The 21,051-nt window shown below is 45.5% G+C and overlaps 1 protein-coding gene across 1 annotated transcript in view; it reads right to left on the bottom strand.

The window, feature by feature from the left end:
* LHPP (phospholysine phosphohistidine inorganic pyrophosphate phosphatase) overlaps positions 1-21,051 on the bottom strand; it is a 107,891-nt gene that overhangs the window by 62,374 nt on the left and 24,466 nt on the right. Inside the window, exon 6 of the mRNA XM_067300356.1 lies at positions 12,580-12,671. Coding sequence (XP_067156457.1) covers positions 12,580-12,671 — 92 coding nt within the window. The remainder of the gene's footprint in view (positions 1-12,579; positions 12,672-21,051) is intronic.

The raw sequence follows: 21,051 nt of genomic DNA, 5'->3' as shown, positions 1-21,051 counted from the left end.
ACCAAGCAACAGCAGTTTTTTTTAGCTTCATTTGGGACTCAGAGACAAAATACTGCCCAAGGTTGTGCTTCGGGCATCTTTGCTATAACAGCATTATAAATAATGCAATGCGAATTTAAAAGGCAGAAGGAAAAATGGGTAACGGAGACACCCAATACAGATATTATACTTACCTCTCACCATCTGAAAAGCTCTACAGCTTCCACGGTGCACTCTGACAGCACAGGCATAAATGCTTCCTCTTTAGAGGAAAAGCAAAGGAATCACGTGATAGCACCCACTGGGAAGAAGATAGCGAGTTTGCTGCAGGGCTTTCAGAGGAAAACTGTCTATTACATTTTTTACACGCTATCATTTTTAAAAGAGACAAAGAAGCTCAGCACATAAACATGAAGAATTAGGTTCAAGCAATAGCAGGTTTGGATTTAGAATAACAAGAACAAGGTCATTCTTGCGACTTGAGCACAGATTTTGATCAAATCCCTGAAAGCTAGGCCTGGCAAAGCTGCTTTCAGATATCAAAGTGCTGAAATCAAGACAGACCATTCAGTACCTGGCTATCTCAGATACTTCCATGGCTGCTGTAAGCAGTATCCAAGCACTCTGACATCTAATTCGCGCACGCTCACACAACCACAGGGTCTGACGTTACTCCCACAATCTAGGTGGAGATCTGAGAGCCCAGATGGGCCGTGGGTTGCAACCTCAGCTGTATCTCAATACCTTTTATCACAGCTAAAAAACCAAAACCATCTCTGTGACACTGATGGGACAGGCTCTGCTTTAGTTCCTGACACGCTCTGAACAGATTCCAGCTCAGGTAACTTGCGACATTATCTCCAGAGGTGCCACAGGCAGCAGGACTGGCAGCGTGCAGCAACACCACTTCGAGCTTCCCTGCCTGTGCTGGAGGAAAGGAGGGCAGAAGCTGCCATGTTAGCTCTGCCACAGGCAGGCATTTCCAGGGGCTGTGAGAAGCACTGTGCCTGCCCTTGAGTGGCTAGGATGCACCTTTTTTGCTCACATGGAAAGGCCTGAATGGGACCTTTTGTCTCCTATCATCTCCCCTAGACATACGCATAGACAACGCTCCCAAAACCTTTTCCTGACATGCTGCTTCTATCCTCCTCCTCCATCTTTGGTTCTTTTCTTCTTCATTCCCTCCGTCCTTTGCTTCACGGTCACTGCAAATGTGCTGCCTGATTATGAGTTGACACAAGTGTTTAGAGCTCCTCTGCGGAAAGCAACATTTTGAAAGCTTTTCCAACTTCCCCTCCAGATGATGTCAACTTGGGCGGACGCCAGGCTGGGTTATGAGTGAAAATTCTTCACTTCAGGGTCAGACATTCTCCTATTTTTAGGCCTGATTTCAGTGTCACGCAGCCAATAGCTGAGCCTAACAGCTAATGTTATTCAACTGCAAATGTCTGTCAGAGTTCAGACAAAGCTGCACTTTGTAGCAGGTTTAGGGGCTCTCCAGCACAGGAGCCTCTTTTAAAGCAAGGCTGCAGCTGCTTTGCTCAGCGCAGCACTCTGGCAGCCCGCACAGAGATGAAAAACACTTCAAGCTCCCACCCTCTATAAACTGCAATTGTAAATCCAAAATAAGGGTCTGAATTTGATCTGGCACTTTGGAGTCTTCTGCTGGCTGCATTATGCTCCTTGTGGCGCTCTGGAAATTCACACCGTGAGAACGACATCTCCTCAGCTACAAACTGCAAACTGGCAATTCCTGGGGCGGCGGGGGAACGGGGAGGGCTAAGGGGAAAAACGCCGCTCCGGCACGTGTGGCCGAGCCGTGGCGGCAGCAACGTGCAAAGTGCAACGTACTGCGCAGGGCTGAGCCTCTGATCGAACACACGCCAGCCCGCTTCCGCCAGCTCAGCCACTTGGCTGTGCCCCCCTCCCAAACTCTGCTTAGCGGCAAAGCAACTCTCTGCCTTAGTTTCCCTGCTTGCACCACCCTAGCGAGCCGATGTGGGCACTGCGCTTTGCTCATCTATGCCCGGCGCAAGTGATGCGCAGCAATTAATAGATGGTTCTCGCTTCCTCCATTCCCAGCCTGGGAGGGGGTTAAAGGCGTCACCAGGGCACACGCAGACATCCACGTTCACGGCCGCTGTCTTTATAAATAACGGAGAGCAACAGACGTTCCTGGGGCATGATCCGTCTGACCTACTATACAAGGAGGTGGCTTATACCTATGTGTGCCCAGCTCTCTCTGTGAAGGGAACCTGGGTGTCTCGCTCATACGCAGGTGTTTGCGCTGTAGCTGTCGAAAACCAGAGAAGATGAATCCCAGCCCTTCTCTCTGCAGGAATGTAACCGCCATCTGTAACACCACAGCAACACACACAGCGCAGCCAAGTTTTTCATGCAAGAACAGACTGCATAATAGTGATAATGTTTTACTTGTGTACTGACAGCTGTTAAAATGGGCCGGGAGTGAATAGAAGCTGAAAGGGCAAAATGACACATCTTCCTCTCTGCATGCTTCAGGTGGCACTCGAAATGCGACGGGGAATTGTAAAGCAACCACAGCTGTGAAATGAAAGTATACACTGTCATAAGGAAAGCAAGTTGTAAGAAATGCGGCCAAAATCACCCTCCCGAAACGCCGAGGCTTGGTTCCTGGATGCGGACGACCAGCTCCGTGTCCCTGCGAGAGGCGCAGCTAAGCGCAGCTCCGTCGGCCTGCGGAGGAGGCGCTTCCCAGCGGCCGCGCGCGCGAGCCGAGCGCAGCCCGCAGCCGCTTCAGCTCCGGCGCGAAACCGCTTCACGGCCGAAGACCGTCACAGAAATAATATCAGCACGGAAGCAGGAATACAGACCAGGGCCAGCATTTAGCAGTATGTTAGAGCCAGTTAATCATCTGGGCCCATTTTAGATGCATTTAGCCACTAATTATACCTCACGTCCAAGGCACCCCGGTCAGTATGCAATTAAGGAGGGGAAAAAAAAGAGAGAGAGAGAGAGAGCTTCTAAAAACGAGACAATCTGCAGGTAGCTACGAGTGCACCAGTGTGTGCAAGGCGCTGCGGCACCCGGCCAGCTGAGGCTCCCCCCGCTGCCTCCCCTGCCAGTTTGGGGGGAGCTAAGGGCCCGGGCGCCCAGGAGCCCCGCGCCCCTTCAAAAGCACCGACCTGCGGGCCGAATTAGCCAACCTCCTGGCAAACGCGAAGGGAGCAGGGCTGAGGTGTAACCATACACGCTGCTGACAATGACTGAAAACCACAAACAAGCAAGAATCGTAATAGTTACGGGGCAATGTGTGAACATGAGTCACGTCCAAGCGTCAGCTGCAAGCTCTCTTCATCTCCACCGAAGTACACTGCTCGGCCCTGGAGGAGGAGACGGGGAGGCGGGGAGGGAGCGCTCTGCTCTTCAGACAGACCCCTTTTCTCACATTATTCTGTTATTCTTGACATCGCACACAAAATAAGCACTCGTGTACAGAGCCACTGTAATTTCACAGCTCTTGCAGAAGACCTATAAGCTGGCACTGTTGGCTTCTTTGCTTTTACCTCTAAGCGAGTTGCGTCATGTCCTGCAAAGGGCCTGGAAAACAGCAACCAGGCCGAGCGCTGAGGATGGAGGCAGCTCGAAGGGGAGCAGCCCCCGGTTCTCGCCACCGCTCCCTCGGCCCTGCTCAGCCTCGTGTTTGCGGCGCGTTCCTCAGCCTCCCCGGGCGCGCATCCCACGCCTCCGAACAAACCTTCGGCTCCGTCCCCTCCGCGACCGCGGCCACAAAGCCACGCGCCTGCAGCGCAGCCCCCGCTCGGCTCCAGGCTGGCGGTTCAGCGAGCTTAGCCCGCGCTCCTCACCCGGCGCCGGGCTCCCTCCAGCTCTGCACGGTCGTGGGCCCTCCCTTGCATCTAGAGACCTGAAAACACGCAGGGCCCCAGCCCAGCCACGCTGGGTTTGTTGGTTAAATGCACTCTGCTATCTGCATAGAGTGAGAAGAAAAAACCTAATGTCACCAGACAGCTTGCAGGTAGCCTCAAGTGTTTGCAGACCAAACAGCACGGCACTGAAGCACGAATCCTCTGCTGTTCTGGGCTTGTACGCTGCCGAGCACAAGGTACTGCTCCAGCACAGTGGCTCCTGAGCGTGTTTACAGCATGAGTAAGAGCCTAAGCCAGAAGAAAGATTAAATTTCAGATACTGAATCTTTTGCTTCAAGGGAGTTACGTTAGTGACTAATTTGGCCCGTCTCTCTTGTTTGTTTGTTTCTTTTTTGGAAATGAACGTTCTGCTTCGGCTTTCTCAGACAAGTCTCCCCTTCTGCCGTGCCCTTCCCTCTCTGCGCTGCTCGCTGAAAGCTACTGCAGAACTGCTCCGCCGACCAAGCAAGCCAGGATGACATTTAACCATGGGGGGGAAAGATGCAGAGAAGAGGAACCTGTGTTTTAAAAAAGGAAATCTCTAGTGAAACCACAATTGTGCAGCTGTCCCAGCTCTGCCACTTCTGCAGCACATTTCAACACGCTCATTAGCATTTTTATGGAAATAAAGTAGTTAGCTATTGGTATGGCATTCATCACTGCTGTCAGCTGGTGAACTAGCTAATATAGCCTGGCATTCTGCAAGTGACAAGTGTTGAGAAACACTGCTGTGTTTGATCAACTCCCATGACTATTTTGCTGTGGAATTTTTCTACTGCAACGTTACATTAGCATTGAGAAAAGGCCACGAAAGATAAAAATAAGCAGGGACCTGTTTCCTGTCCCGTCTCGTAGGCTGCACTTCTCAGGCTCGCACTGGAGAGGGAGGCTGGCGTCACGCTCGCCGTCAGCGAGAGGCCTGCCCGCCAGAAGCAAAGCTGCAGGCCCCCCGCCGGCCCCCTCGTACAGGCACTTCCCGGGGAAGGCCTGCGTCTCTAATGAAAGCAGGGGTTGTGTGGGATGCACAGGCTCCGTGGAAAACCCTGGAAAGCCCCAGCGGAGCTGCCTCCTGTGGGACACTCCAGCCGCCCTTAATGTTTCTCTACGTATCTGCGGGGGGGAGAAAAACACAAAACTGAGGGACAAGCAGTCGCCGGCCTGATGTTGCCAGCAGCTCTGTTATTTTTCATGCACTTGCACGAGCGTACGCAGCCCCGCACACCGGAGGAACGCTGCCAGTCAATAGCCCGCCCGGGCTGGAGGAGCACGTGCTACCAAGCCGGCCGAGGTGGGCTATGATACCACAAAAGAAGAGAACAGGAGCAAAACGACCATTACCTCTGGATGCTTTTCAGAGTAGAAATGCTTTTCAGTAGTAGTTTGGAAGTGATTTAGTTCCACCCATCAAGCCCATCTGAGCCTCTTATCCTCCCGTGTGCCATGCCTACTGCTTCTCGTAGCTGATATCGGTAACATCTCCTCTCCTCTTTATTTATCAACCTCAGAACAGGGGAGCAGAAACCTTTAAAAGAGCTGCCTCTGCTCCTGAATGCGTTGTGCGGATGTTGAGGAGGAGGGGAAGCAAAACTGCAGCAGGGACCGCTGTGGCCACTAACATCTTGGTTTGCAAGATGCAAGTTGCTCCCTTCCATAAACGTTTGAGATGTGACAGCCGATCAGAGCAGGACTGCTACAGAAAAGGCAGTCATCAGACAAGGTAGAGAGTGGAACCGGCAAGACTGCCGTATATCATATCCCGTTGCATCGCTTAACTGACACAGTCCTCCCCTATTTCTCTTTGCCCCCAGTCTCATTACATACAGACTAATCTCTTTTCTGACATTCAGACTAGTTTTTTCAGAACAGCACATGAGCATATATATAGCACCTAGCACAGCTCCGCCCCGAGCACACTCTGCATCCTAATGAAAAATGCTTTCCTCTCACTTCTAGACTAAACACAATTCAAGTTGCGCATTAGCTACAACGTGGCAGAACTCTCCATCCCTCCCCCTGCTCCAGTCAGATGTGTTTTAAATTCAGGCAGAATCGGCCTTTCCAACACCAAACAATCACCTCACCAGGAAGGAAAGGAAACACTTGGCTGCATTCAATTAAGGAAGCAGAACTACTCAGAGCGCACCAAAGATGATTCTTTAGATCCAGATGGCAAAATCTGCTGTTTCCCAAGTTCACCGCTTGTACTTCTACAATAACGCGTTTCCAGCACGTTTCTTTACTTTGCGAGACGACGGGCTGCGCTCTACACGGAGAAGTGGACAGCTGGGTTACGGCAGCGTCCCGCGGTAACACAGCTTCTCACAGGCCATTTCTAAAGCACCAGATACTCACGCCGTAATTCCCGTGTCAGGACTTTGTGAACGTACTGGGAAAACTTAAGGCTGCCGACAGATGCAGTGCCTTAGCATAAGAACACTCGTTATTTACTTGGGACTTCTTCTATAAAACTGCTTCCAGGATTACAGTAACCAAAGCGTAGTCAACAAATTGATAAACGCGTGTGAAGAGAGCGAACTCATGTGGAGAGCACAAACTGGGATTTAAGTACGCAGTAAATGGTGACTATGACTATGCTTTTGGATTTACTGCAATCAGCTATCATGCTAAAATGAAAACTGACTTGCTGACACTAGATTTTAACAAACATTACTTAAGACATTAACTAATGTGAATTATAATACATCTTCTTACAGTGTAAGTGTGGGTTGGAAGTCTTTCCATTTAATACTTAAAACAGGCCTAATCATCAGGACCGCAAGGCTGTGAAAATGCCTCTGGTTGTGTTTCAGCACAAAGGGAGTGTCTCTGCGTGTTGGTTCTCATTACGCACGTCTGTTGTGCTCCATCAAGGCCCACGAAAGGCGAACAAGCTAATAAAACTGTTCATCTTGGCTGCGGTTAGTAACTCGGTGAACAAGAAAGTGAGGGCGGAGGGATGCTACTTCTGTTTCAAGCAGCTTCTTTGCAGAGCAATAAAGTGTGACTCTTTCTTCGCAAAAGGTGTCATGGTCTTTCATTTGCTATTAACCTGTTCACACACTGTGATAGCTCTGAATTTATTTCTAGGTGGAGACATTTTTTTTAAAATCACTTTATAACTTCATTTAGGAGTTTATTACAAAGAGCCGCTCTGTTTTTCTGAATCCTTAATCAGCTGATGATATTATCCTAAAAGCTACTTCTCCGTCACAACTTTTTTCTCCATCATGGCTAATTTTTCTTCTGGCAAGCTAATTTCCTATAAATCTGTACAAATTCTGTATGCTTTCTTGAATCAGATAAGAGCAATAGATCACAAACCACTTCACTGAGAAAGCCAGGATAATTATCCTCAAAGGATAATTACAAAGTGGGGAGAGCGAAGAACAGCAGCGTGAAGTAACTTGATTCAGTTCTCCCAAGAGAACGGTGGTAGAGCTGGAAGCAGAACGCAGGTCTCTCGGGCCCCAGTCCTGCGGTTTATCCTTTACGTTCGTAACAAGACAGCTCGAGGGTGTTGCAGTATCAACCATGGCTCTAAGAGAAATACCTAGCCCTACAAAGAAGCTATCACATGGCACTGAGCGGGAGGAACTCATACTGCCAAACTCTGAAACCGGTCCCGAGTCTGTGACGGACCAGCCGGGACCCCAAGTACTGCTGGAGCGAACGTTCCTGGCTACCGCTGCATGCTAGCTACGGAAAGCTGAAACGGAGGGATGAACGCTGCCGTTTCAGGTTTATTTTTTTGAGTGTATGGCACAGTCTCTGGCGCCGCTAGGAAACGACATTGCAAACTTCTGTCTACAGCCAAATGGTGCATACAGACTAATTCCAAAGGCGAGCTGAAGAGCTCGTGCCTAAAAAGAGATGGTGGTGGGCTGGCTGTCAGGGGCCCTGTCAGTCTGTCTGGTTTGGCATTTACCAGAGGCTTTTGCATACGTGGAATTCATCTCTGTGTTGCACTCTTCCCCAAGCTCGCTCCAAACAGCTCCACTTTGATACCAGCATGAAAACAGAAACAGAGCACAAATCTTGCGTATGCAAAGTAATCACTGCAAAGGGTTTATTTTGACCAGAGTTCATTACTTATAAATCAAAATCTGTAAACAACAAAAAAGGGGTAAGTAATTCTCCTGCCCTGCCAAGAATCACCTGCAATTAGACACACTGACGCATCTGAAAGCTGTTTCCGAATTTATGGGGAGACAGTTGGAAATGCCTCAAGGTAATTTCTCTGCTCTAACTTGCACACCACAAAGAGGAATGAGGATATTACTTAGCACCGCAGAATCAATAGTTATTGTGGAAATTATTGGTTTGATGTCTAGGCCAATTAGCTGCAAGTGGAATTAGCCCACACCCTGCCCAAGAAGACAAGCACATGTTCTCCCCTAGATCGGAAAGATGTTGGCTACGAAGGGACTCCACACGGGTGTGCACAGAAACATCATAACTAGCGTCAGGCTTCCCAGTGCTGAAAACCCTAACACCATTTTCTTCTCTCAGTACATGAAAAAGTCTGTGGTGATGACCTGACCTCCACGTTGTGGTAAGAGAGAGAAACTGAACATTAGTTTTTCAGGCAGGGAGAGGGGAACACACAGAGAGTGGGGACAACGGCAGGTCAGAGTGACCCTCTGCATTTGGATTTTACAGCTAATAAAGGATATACTTGGCCAACCGAACCGCTCATCCCACATCAGAGAACCAGGCTGACTGAGATCAACTCAAAACACCGTCTACTCCCTACCACCTTTCCATCACCACCCTGACTTGCACTAACAAATACTATTATGCTTTGCAGCTAGGATTTATTCTATTTTACGGACTAACCTACTCTGTGTGTGGTTTGGCTCCTGGGGAAGAGTTCAACATCTGAGATGAAGTTCTACTGGAGGATTAAGACCTTTGTAGGAGAAGATAAGCATTTGAAATGGGAGATGCAGGAATGAGGAGCCTTGCCAAACAAAAGGGATCTGGCTGCACAGATTTTGTTAAACTTTAAAGATCCAAAGGAAGCAAGACAGAAAGGAGCTAATTTTCAGGACCTCCATGTGTAAGATGATGCAAGACTGAATGTTTTTATGGTAGCTTAATCCATACTTTAAATCTTGTGCTGGGAGTAGCCAGCACAGAAGACCTCACCCACCACAGCTCCCGACAGGACAGTGAGACCACAAGAAGGGAGGCAGCCCTTGGGCTACACCAGCTCTGCATGCACACAGGCTTCTGCTTCTCTGGATCTTGAGTCACCTGCTACTCTGTAAGGCCAAATCACCGCCCCGTATTCACAAAACCAGTTTTTCAGTGGTAAGCTGGCACCCATCACCACAGTAACTGAGCAACAGCACACAAACACCACCCTGGGAGAGAAAAGCTCCTGCGAAACTTCAGTTTGAAATCAGTTTCCTGTACCCATTTGGAGGTTTCTCACATAGTGGCAGACCTGTCCACTTCCATCTACTATTGAAACTCTTACATCAGCAGTTTAACAGTTTTCTTCTATAAAAGGCTTTCAGGCCAAAGGAGACATTTTCTTTCAGCTTACTAAAGCAAGAAAGATGCATGAAGTTGCTTTGTAGCCTGCGGTATGCATACAATTGCTGTAGTCACTTTGAAATACAGTAAACAGGAGAGTAAACCCTGGCTCCGCTGCGCTGCCTTTTGCAGCATGGTGTGTAACCCTTGGCGGCACTTGATGGGCAGCAGATCTCGAGAATATTGTTGTAATTTGCAGTGACTCTGGAAGAGAGGAGAATTGCCCCGGATGCACAGCCCTGCACCGGAGGCTGCAACGTCTGCCATCCCAGGGTCAGCATTTACATAAAGATGAAGGGTGACAGCAGAAGCCCTTGAAACCTACCGAATCACAAGCAAAATGCCATAACTGTGTGTGTGACTTGTGTGAATAAGGTAATTCCCATGCATCTAGCAGTACACTATGAAATGAACTTGCAACAATTCTTCTGTACAGTTCCTCTATTATTTTTTATTTTCAGATCAACTTTGCATCCATTTTGTTGAAGTGAGTCACCATCATTCTGGTGGAAAAGGAAAAAACTACTCATGGCTGTAGAAACACAGAGGCAACTCAACCGGGGTTACGTGGGGTTACCGCCGGTCCTGAGCTGCAAGATTCTCAGAGCTAAAATCTCTGGAAATCTCACAGCGCCAACACTGAGCAGCTACAGTAAAACCCTGAAGCTTTTGTGTTTTACCCTTCTTTTGCAAAATAGCCCTAGCTTTCAAGGGAGGTGCACAAGTTGCTTCTAACACTGAACTAAATGTACTAACGGTGCCATCCAGAGGTACTTGGGTGTAGCACACAGCTCTGTGTCAACAAGAAATACCATACCAGTGTGCAAGAGAGTATAACCTTACACCATCAGACTTTAAACTAAACCAGCCATGAAATAATTATATTTTTCTGCTATTTTTCACTTCCTTTGCCTATCGGCTTTCATTCAGTTGTTCGTTTCAGCCTCTCCCAACACTTCATGTGTGTTTTTATTTTCTGTGAATACTAAACCAGTCATTCTTAAAAATATGCACACTTCTGGCCTCTCTTGGAAACCAGGAGCTATTTCATTTTACTCACAATTGCTAACAACTGGACTGGCACCACATGCTCGCCTGTATTTCTTTGCCATATAACAGTATATGATTTGGACAACAGCAACCACACTTTGTAACAGGAAACTTAACAGTGGAAAGCAATCTTTTCTTTCGCAGTCTAGAACAACTGATGACTCCCTTATAAGCTGTGAAACTGTGGCTCAAACTTCATACTAGAAAACGCTTTTCCAACATATGAATATACACACACACACATATATACGAAGAAATACATATACATACATGTACACATATATATGCATGTGTATATATACGTCACTGTATACGTGTGTGTATATATATATGTCAGTTGTCTGAAAGATTTGAATGCAGCATCTCCTGTGGCTTATCTTATGATGGACTGAGCATACCACAGGAGACGTTTGTTCAATTTACTTCTGTTTCCAGAGACATTTCCTTCACTGATACCCATATCTGCATGACATTAAGATGTAGATTTGCAAAGTGCTGTCTGATGATCTCCACTGATACCAGAGAAAAATGAATTGCTGAATCCTAACTCTCTGCTTTAGGAAGTTAATTTGATTATACAGATTACAGATAAATAACCCCAACAGCACAAACTGTATACTTGTTTTTTTCTTTCTTTTTTTCCCCTGAGATTTATTCAGATAGATAGATAATTGATTTTGAGATTTATTATCTTAAAGATGCAAAAATACCAAACTACAATACACTTGTATCTGTCTTTGTTCAGATTATTCTTTTCTAGAAATCATCACTTAATTGTCCATCAGAACTAGGGCAGTGGGTATTAGTTTAGTTATAATTGTCTTCAACTTGCACAAACAAAAAGGAAAATTAAGAGAGATAATTCACTTGAAAATTAACAAAATAACTTTTCAGATATCCTATGGCAACCACCATTCCTGCTTGCCGCATCCCTTCTAAAAAGAATACCCTCCTTTTACAGTCTCAGTATTTCAAAATAAAGCAAAGCTGTAAAAATACAGATTATGACAAATTATAGATGCTGTTACTGAACTATGTCTACTACAAAGAGGTATGTATAAAAGATGGAGGTTCTTGAGTGTTATGGAGTCCAAATGTTAAATGTATGGACCAATGTCTTCACTGCATTTGGAGACCCACCTTGAGCAGTCTTCAAAGCTAAACTTGTCTGAGCATCAGACGATGGCTTAATTTTTCACCAGGCACCCCTGGACCACACCAGGTTTACAACAACACTCAGGTCTCTTAGCAGCAGCGGCAGAGACATAGCTCTTCGGTCAATGAAAGCACAGGATCATAGAGAGACTTGCATGGAGAAGGGGCTGAAGGGCCATTTGAAAGAGGTGAATGCATCTGCAGAAGCCTGCTCTAGTAAGATGGTAAGTGGAGAACCAGCTTTCGCAACCCAGACATCTCAGTGCTGAATATGTATGTCTGGAGAAAATAACAGACATATGAAGTCCTGCCTACAGCTGTAGGATACGACCCACAGAGATCTCTGAGCCAATAGTCTAATTTTACAATCTTAACCCTGCTAGAAGCTTCAGACCCATCTCACATCAAATGGAGAACACTTGCATACAGCCATAAAAAAGCAAGACCCAAGAAACACACCAGCTCTGTGCACTAAACACGATGAAGAAATTATAACAGTAATTTATCAGAAAGGATTTCTTTAAAAGATCAGAGACAACAGGCCTCCCCATTCCTGCCACTTTCACATACACAGTGTTTTCCCAAAATGCTTTTTGCAAATAAAAATGTCATCAACCACCTGATTAGAGCCTAACTGCTGCACAAGGAGGTGTTTGTTCAGACAACAAATGGAAGTGTAAACTGATGGCAAATCTGTCCCACCAACAGGAAAAGATCTGGAAAGGCATGGAAAAAATCAGGTCTGGTGCATTCATTTTAAAGCGCTATTCAGAAACTCTAGTAGGTTCCAAACTATAATTCCTTTTCTTTTAGAAATTAATGTGGTGTAAAAAAATCAGAACACAGTGTAGTTTGAGAGAAAGGTAAATACAAAAATCATTATCTAGAGTTATTTCCCCTCCTTCCACGATGACCCACGCGGAGTGCAGGCTGTATAGTGTCAACTGACCTGTACTTCCCTGTCCGTACTTGCAGAGCTCGCATCCCGCACTGCTGGGCGCCTCCTACATCATTCACAATATCATCTCCAATCATGATGGCCTGTCAAAGCAATGAAATACAGAAAAACTGGTGTCAAGCGAATTTTATTTCTGCCATACTTCATACTTCTCTGACATAACAAACAGCTTGATTTGATGTTTAATACTGCCATCAGACAAATTAAACAAGATAATATTGTCATCATATTGATTAAAAGTCATCCTACCTTGAATATAATTCATGCTATGCCTCCTTGAGCTATATAATAGTGCAGTATACATCCGCACAATTTGTAATCAATCATAAAAATCAAAGTGATTTGGCACGTAGTTCAAAAAAAAATGTTGAATTTTATGAGGTTAGTCCTATTATGTTTCTAATCATGCATTTATGTTATGCTCCAAGCAGTTTAAATTAAGGTTAACATTTTAAACATTTCCTTAAAATTCATATTCTAAAAGCTAGTCAAAAGCTTACATTTGTGATCACTGAAACGTGTAACTTTGCAAAGCTTGATCCCAACCCACTCTCAGGTTGATACAGAAATTCAGAAAGTCTTCTGGCACTGTGAAGTCCAATTTATTTATTTTTGCATAATGTGACGTGATATGTACAGGCATAACAAGGTTTGCATTATGGCCACCTTAAGTCTATGCAAATACTAATACACTAAATTGAATAGATTACAAAAGAAACGTAACTGAGAAAAGACCTTCTGGTTTTGCTAAGGGGATTTGTCTGGGTGTCTGACAAAAATATGTATTGTGCATGCTCACTTCAGACTTCATATCTTTGTTAAAGATCTTTGTTAAATCAAAGCGCACCAACCAAAGGGTCTTTCTCACTGATAACTGTATCTGTAAAAAATTTCAAGTGGTTACTCTCAACTGCATTAAAAATGATTAACTTACTCTTCACATTTAAAAATGGCTGGGAGCTTTCACTTTACAATTTCAACATAAAACAGCATCTACACAAAACAATAATCTTCAATTAATAAGAAAAAATAATCAGCTTCCCAAGGAACTCTGGATAATTCTAAAGAGAACAGAGGCTGTACTTAAAACTGTATATCAGCTTTGAAAAGACTTAATCTAATTTATCTATCAGATTTTAAAGTGTGATTTTGCATCTTATGTATCAAAGCTGAATTTTAGCTGAAACATATTAATTAGCTACATCTTTAACTACTTGATCTTCACCTTGCTGAATTAGCCTCCTACTTTATAAACTTCACTGCCAGGCTTTCACACCAATGGTACTTTGCAACTCTTGCTGTTAGGAAGAAAATCTTGCCTAAATTTCTGTCCCTTCCATGCACTTTTGATTAGCAATAATTTTCATATTTACATATCAGATACATGGAGTTGCTACACAAAGTGTTTCTTCTCATACTAAAGAAATTGCTCTTCCGTTCTTCTTTCAAGCTCTCTGTCCTGTGTTTTTTCTAGCATCTGTTATTAGGGGTCTTTGTCCCACGTATGGGCCTCGGAAGGTTAAAAGGCCTGTTTGCAGCCGGCCCAGGACTGCCGTAGATGGCAACCGGGTTACTAAGAACGGCATCAAGGGGGACTCCGCTGGGCACGTACAGAAAGTCAACCTAGCATTTTTCCATCTGTGGTGAACTGATAAATAGGCTCTTGTCAAAGAGGTCATGGGAATGAGACACGCAGTGGAAACACAGATCGGCTTCTCTAATAACAGCAGTCCGAAAGGAATTCTGAGTTTTTTCATACAGCTGGCCACAGCTTTTGAGGAAAAAACATACAGAACTTCTCTGTTGTAGGCACCAATCCCGTTACCACTTCTTGCCAATATAAAAGCCTCTTCTCTGTTTGCCTTCACATGGAAACATCTCTCTAACGTGGCATACAACCGTACGAGATCACTGGCCCCAGGCACTGGAGAGCCTTGCCTTTCGCAAGCCTGCAGGTACCTCTGCTCTCAGCCCTTCCAAGCGGGAAGGAAGATCATCGCACAGACACCACGGGAAGCTGACTGTCTCGACAGAACGAGCGCATGGCTGAATAGGGTAGGTCCATTTCCCCCAAATTGAAGGTGATACAATTTACCCATGGTCCACTGACCACAGGAACTTGAAAAACAATAGGTTTACTTTACAAATTCAGAGAAGCTGAAGCCAGAACCATTAGATCATCTAATCTAACCTCCTTTATAGCATAGTCCACTCATTTTCTTCAAGACATCCCTCTTAATGAGCCCAACAGCTTGAATTTCAGTAGGATACAAGTTATGTTTGTTGACAGATATCCTGCAAAAAAGCATCCAGCCGTGATTTGTGGATGTCAACGGACAACTTACTTGATGTAGTTTAACAATGAAGATTGTTCATTGTTAAAAAAAAGCATCTGCATCTGATTCTTACTTGGCTTTGTCTGGTTTCAGCATTCAGTCACCGTTCTTGTTGCATCCTTTTCCTTTAGATTCAACGATTTTGCTTTGGGCTACTTCACTACATGAATGTACCCAACTCAATAAGCAGCCATGATTTGCACCATCCCTGTCACTTATCATTGCATCAACCTGTCCTGTCACCATGGTCCAGCAGCAAACCCCTGTTGGCATCCAAGGCAAGATATTACTTGGGTACTCCTTCCCCGCGCTGCACTAAGGGAAGTTCTGTGCGCGCGCGCACACACTCGCATGCACCCCCTCCTCCTCCTCCTTCCACCCCAAGGACACAAGGCTTTGTAAGGCACAGGACCTTAACTTTTGTGCTCTCTGCAAGGCAAGGAGCTCCCCCGGGCAGAGCCACTGTACTCGCTCGGTGGCTGAGCCAGGGAGCCGCAGGGCTGCCGCCTCCTCACCAACCCCACGGCCGTGCAACTGGAAGCAGCAAGCTCAGCCCCGAGCCTCGCCAAGAGCAACGACAGGGCCGCGGCTCCTCCTTCCCACCCTTGGCAGGACCTGGGATGGCCGTGCTCTCACTCACGCCACTCTGCCACCCACACGTTCCATCAGCAGCGATTCCAAATTTGCTTTCTCACATAATGAACAGTAACTCATTATTCCTGGGCTAGCAGCGCACTGTAAAGAACCCCACTGGATTGAACCCAACTGTTAATTACTTTCTGGGACCTTTAGGGATTTGACTTTGTTAGTCTTTCTTCGGTGTCACCTGTACTTCAGCATGAGGCACAGTTCCCACTCTCTAAGCAGTCTGCTGGGCAGGACTAAATCAAATACGTTGAAGTCTAAAAATATTAAAGCTCCAAAGCTACCTTTATTAAGTAATCCATCTAATTACAACAGAATCCTCTCCACTTACTAAATAGCACATAAAGGAAATCTCAGGATATACCTAAAGCCCCAGCTGAACAGATTTTGGGAGAGCACTCATGAACCAGGCTGAGCTACCTACATGCATATCTGGGAGCAGCTTCAGCTGAAAAAAACCAAATCCTCTTTTGAGCAACACATCAGGTGCAGTGTGCAAGCTTATATATAGTAGTTACCAGCCCAGTTTATCTTTCATGTTGTTCTTAAGCACTGTTCCTGTGAGGGATTAACATCATCCCTCAGGTCACAGGATAAAAGAGGCTGTCTCCCCTGAAGTCAAGGCTAATTCACCTGGTTCTATGTTGAAGTAGTTTACTTTGAAAAAGTTTTTACATGCCCAGACTTGCTTCATCCTGCCTAGGGGAGTCACTGCTGTGATCATGCTTTGAGAGCTCCTTTAAGGGTTAACCGTGGGGAGCAAAGAGGTGAAAGACCTGCAGGACAGTGCTTAGAGCTGGGGAAATCATGCCCATAGGGAAGGAGCAGCAGGAGCAGCAGGAGGCCATGGGCCAGGTCGCTCTGCCTTTCTAGCTCTCTGCTCACAAACTGCTTCAAAGCCACCACAGGATGGAGGGATCAGTCTTTTTCATCCTTTGATTACTGGACTATTTTCCTTACCCGCTCTGCTCAGCGGACATGTACATGCCCCTAGAAAGATGTTTTCCCCTGCACAGAGTTTACCTTTCCTTACCACTCCTCCAAACAAGCTGTCTGTTATGAAATGGGGAAAAATGACGGATTCATTTTAAATAATTAGGAAATATAGCACATATACACAGATGAAGAGAACAATAATCCCACTCTTACATGCAGAGCTTCAGAAAATCTGGCACCCCCCTCCCAGCCAACTGCTATTACCAATTTCCCTCCAAATCATTTCCAGAAGGACGACCATTCTGGCTAAAACGAAGCAGGGTGCCAGGCTGCATTCAACCATGCTGAGATACTCCAAGTCTTGAGCACGATGGCCATATCCTTCCTGACTCTCAAGTTGATTGAGACTTGCAGATGCAGAGCAGATGTAGAGTCCCTTGCTTCTCACTCAGTCCCCTCCCAAACACCTGACTACCACTGGCTTGAAGCATCTCTCATTTGCTCTTCTCCTAAAACTCCTTCCTTCCCCCTAACACCTTCTCATGACCACCAGTGCTCCAGGCAGCGTGAGCCTCCTTGCCCCAAGCAGGAAAGCCTGCCTGGGGGACCTCAGAGAGTCCACAGGGGACGCTACAGGAACGAATTTGTCTTCTGTCACCTGCGTGCACTGCCTCAGCCCCCTCCTCCTGAACAGGCAGCAACCCGAGGGGCTCCTGTTTCAGGCCTGTAAGGGGACGGGAGTTCTGAAGTAAACATAATTTCAGCCCTGGGTTCTCAAAACCCTGAAAATGAATTTCCTCTGAAAAAGAGAAAGGGCAGAGCTGGGTGGCTTGCCAAGGAGTCGAGAGGGCCAGGGAGAAGTTTGCTCACCAATGCCGTATTTTAGCCTGTACAGACAAGTTTTCCTGCAAGAAGAGAGTCAGCTCTGCAAGTGCAGCTGCACATGAGCAGCGATGCCTATCCAGGCCAGCTTGTGGCAGACGCATACAAAAATGTACTCCAGCCCCCAGGGATTTCACAGATTTACTATCGGTGAAGGGCAATAATCACTAAAGGAGGAGCAATTATTCCCAAATCATTTAGGATTTAAAAAATCATTGGCAAGAAGATAGAGGTCAAAAGGTGCACTGTCAAGGGAAATAAAAAAACTCTACCTGTCAAACCTGGGTTTAACTTCCTCTCTGACTGCAATATGGTAAGAAGAGAGAGAGAGAGATAAAACAGAAAGGTCACACACCCACTGAAAGCAAGGATTAAAAGATCCCCGTTTGTGTTCACATTTTACACAGGGAACACGGACCATTAATCTGTTCAATTAGCCTGTGGAAGCTATGTTTTTTTTTAAATCAGCCAAAATTTACTAAAAAGGGCAAAAATGCAGTGAGATCATCTCTCCAGTTTTAAGATGAATCCTCAAAAAAGAACGAAGATGGGCATAATTTATATTTTCCTAAATTGTATAGCACGGTGCCAGCGAGAGCAAGATGGCGCGTGGTTGCATGCATGTGCCAAAACTAAGTGAAACCATCGCTACTGAATAGTCCTAACCAAACTCGACCCAGATCAGCAGTGGCTAAAACTGCTAACGGCTTCGGGATCCCGTATGACTGTTAATTATGCTTGTGTCTGGGAACTACTAGCTGTGCAACCATCAGCCACGCAAAGGGCATCGCGTGCGGCCTCAGGCCCGGGAGAAACCGCACAACAAGGCAGGTGAAGCAAAGCAACCCGTCAAACCACCAGGGCAGATTTCCGAAGGCCCCCGGGCCGGCCTGGCGCGAACGCGCTGGCGGCAGCGGTCGAAGCCTGAAAGCTCGCTCGGCCGCTTCGCTCCTCTTTGCGACGCCGGGACCCTCTTCCCGTTGTGGCCGGCGCGGGTCCGGCCCGGCAGCAGCCCCTGGCCGGGCTCCTCCGCGCCGCGGGCTCGCACCTGAGCCTTGCAGGTGGCAGAAGTGGGAACTGGTTAACCACCGGCAGTTTATGCACTCCGGTACGACCTGCCGTAACAACCATTAAAGCAGGACAATTTGCTACAGACAGAACTTTTTATGATTATATAAAACTACTGGAACCTTAACATTATTTAGGTTTTATTGTAAAGCTGTAAAAATCACCCACTGTTACAGCTGCCTTAAAACATATGAATTAGGTATTTCAGTAACCTTTAAGATGTGTTATTCTTTGTCATATTACTGAATCATAAGACAGGTCTGGTTACCTCTAAGAGGTTTAAATTTCCAATCTATTAAAGTAATACCAGCAATCTGTTATTTCTAGGCCACCGAGGAAAGGTTAAAATGAAAATTGGACTTCAGGGAGTTCCTCCTATTCTAAGTGCAGGTTGAAAACGTCTCAGCAGCAGAAGGTATAGTCAGGGTCTCGGTAAGAAGCAGTTATCAAGGGAAATGACTGGTGATAACTTTATTGATTAAAGCAGCTTGAGAAATTTAAGATTTGCCACTGTCTAGCATTACTGTGGTGAGACAGCTTTATTAAAAACGTATTTTTCATTAAAAATGAGGTAAAAGAAAATTGTAATATGTTTTCAAAAGAACAGCTCATCTAAAATGACTTAATGGTGGTATGGATTAAATGAATTCCACAGGTGGAATAAATTATTAGCAAGCATTTTAAAGAAGGACAGGCAAGTAAAACCAGTCCTCATCTTGTCACTGCAAACACAGAGAAGTATAGCTCGTTCGCGAGACAGACTAAAACAGAACGCAGTGGGTAACTACAGAACTTACTGTATTGCATATACTAAGATTTTATTTTTATGTATGATTAACTAAAACAACCCGCAGATCTCTCTCAAAAGAACATTAAAGGTGCACGGTCAAGCACTCCAAAGTTAGGAAAATATGTTAGAATTAAGGTAGTTCGCTCTACTGTAATTTGTTCCTCCTATGCCTATGCACAATGATCTGTTTTTTAACTACAGCAGTATGTAATATTTTTCCATAGCCAAAGGCACTGAGTGACTAGCCACGTGATGCTGTTATGTAGTGGTAGCTACTGTCTACCTCCTTTTTAAGCGCACACACCCTTCATCCTGATGCTCTCTGAATACAAAAAAAATTACACCTACAGACAAGACCTACTACTACAATTAACTGATGGCATTTAATATTAGAAACTATCTGTAAAAAATATTTATCTTAAAATACAAAGCTATAGTTGCTAGAAGCACTGAAACATGAAAAGCTGGCAAAGAGCAGAGGGAATAAATAATAATCTCTGCCAGGGACTATTACTGCTTTTCTATACCCAAAGCAAATTCTCCTGAAGTCAGTGGGAACCACTCCAACAAGCCCACCCTCTGGGATTTTCGTTTGCCAGCTTGGTGACACATTAAATCATCTGTTCAAATTTTCTGAGCAAAATTCCTGAGACATGAGTTGTGGTGTCCTGTCACAGCCCAGTGTGGAAACACATCTCCATAAAAATATTCTTCTACAACATCAGAGGCTGACATGTTCTCAGCGTTACGCAAGCTAGGCAAAGCAAAGTCAGGGGACAACCTCACCACGCTACCATAGGAAAAGGGCAAGTAACACCACTACGCAGTGGCCACAAAGACAGAAAAAGAAACCCAAAAAAGACCTCTTCCCTCCTACTCCTGCAGAGCACTCATTTTTGGTATAAGCAGAAAGAAAACACAAATCTTCTTGTGTTTGATTTAGGAATCTGGAATCCAGGGGCTAAGGTCTTTCTTTTTCTCCCCAGCTACTTTTTCTTCAAATGCCATTCTGTTTCTGAAATGGATTTTTTGGTTTGTTGGTTGGATGAATGGATTGAGTAATTGCCGTGGCTGTACCTGGGATATTATATTCGGGTTGAGCTAGCTTGTTATTGGGAAAATATTGACAAACTGTAGAGAGTACAGAAAAGAGCAACACAGCGGGTTCGGGTGCAGAGCGACTGAATCACAAGGGAAGTTACCGAGAGCTGAACACAGAGTTCTAGTAAGAGATGATTACCCTGGTGATGACAAGCCTACAAATAATTGGAAGGAGAAATATCCAGGAAGGACAGAAATTATTTTGGTTATTACCTGGAGAAAAGCTAGAAATAAGGAGATGCAGTTTGAAAGGGAAACATTCAGATGAATCTCAGGAAAAGCTTCCTGCCAATGTAAGATCTACCTGGCTGTGAATACTCTCCCTAGGGTACTTAAAGCCCTGTTGTTTGGCACACTTAAAACTACTTTGGACAAAACATTAATAAACGTGCAGCAGGGAACACTGCTGCAACGGGAAGGAGATGGATTAGATGGCCTACTAGATCTTTTCCATCTCCCCATTCTATAATAAAGAAAAACCAAGCACATGCTGAATTACAGGGCCATAATTTCATCTCCAGGTTCTGGGGACTGTACGAGCCCCCCAGACTTCGCTCTCGTGTTGTTTACGATGTCACCCAACCCCCTTGATGGAATTACTGCCCTGTAATTCACTGCTGTCTGCTAGTCATTTCATATTCATCCTTAGGCCCCGTGTGACATAACAACAAATCAATAAAGAGGACATGGGCACAGCTATAGAGA

The sequence above is a fragment of the Apteryx mantelli genome, chromosome 7, assembly GCF_036417845.1.
Source record: "Apteryx mantelli isolate bAptMan1 chromosome 7, bAptMan1.hap1, whole genome shotgun sequence".
In the NCBI taxonomy this organism is placed as follows: Eukaryota; Metazoa; Chordata; class Aves; order Apterygiformes; family Apterygidae; genus Apteryx; species Apteryx mantelli.
Note: the sequence above shows the minus strand (reverse complement) of the source record. Positions and strands in the feature narration are given on the sequence as shown.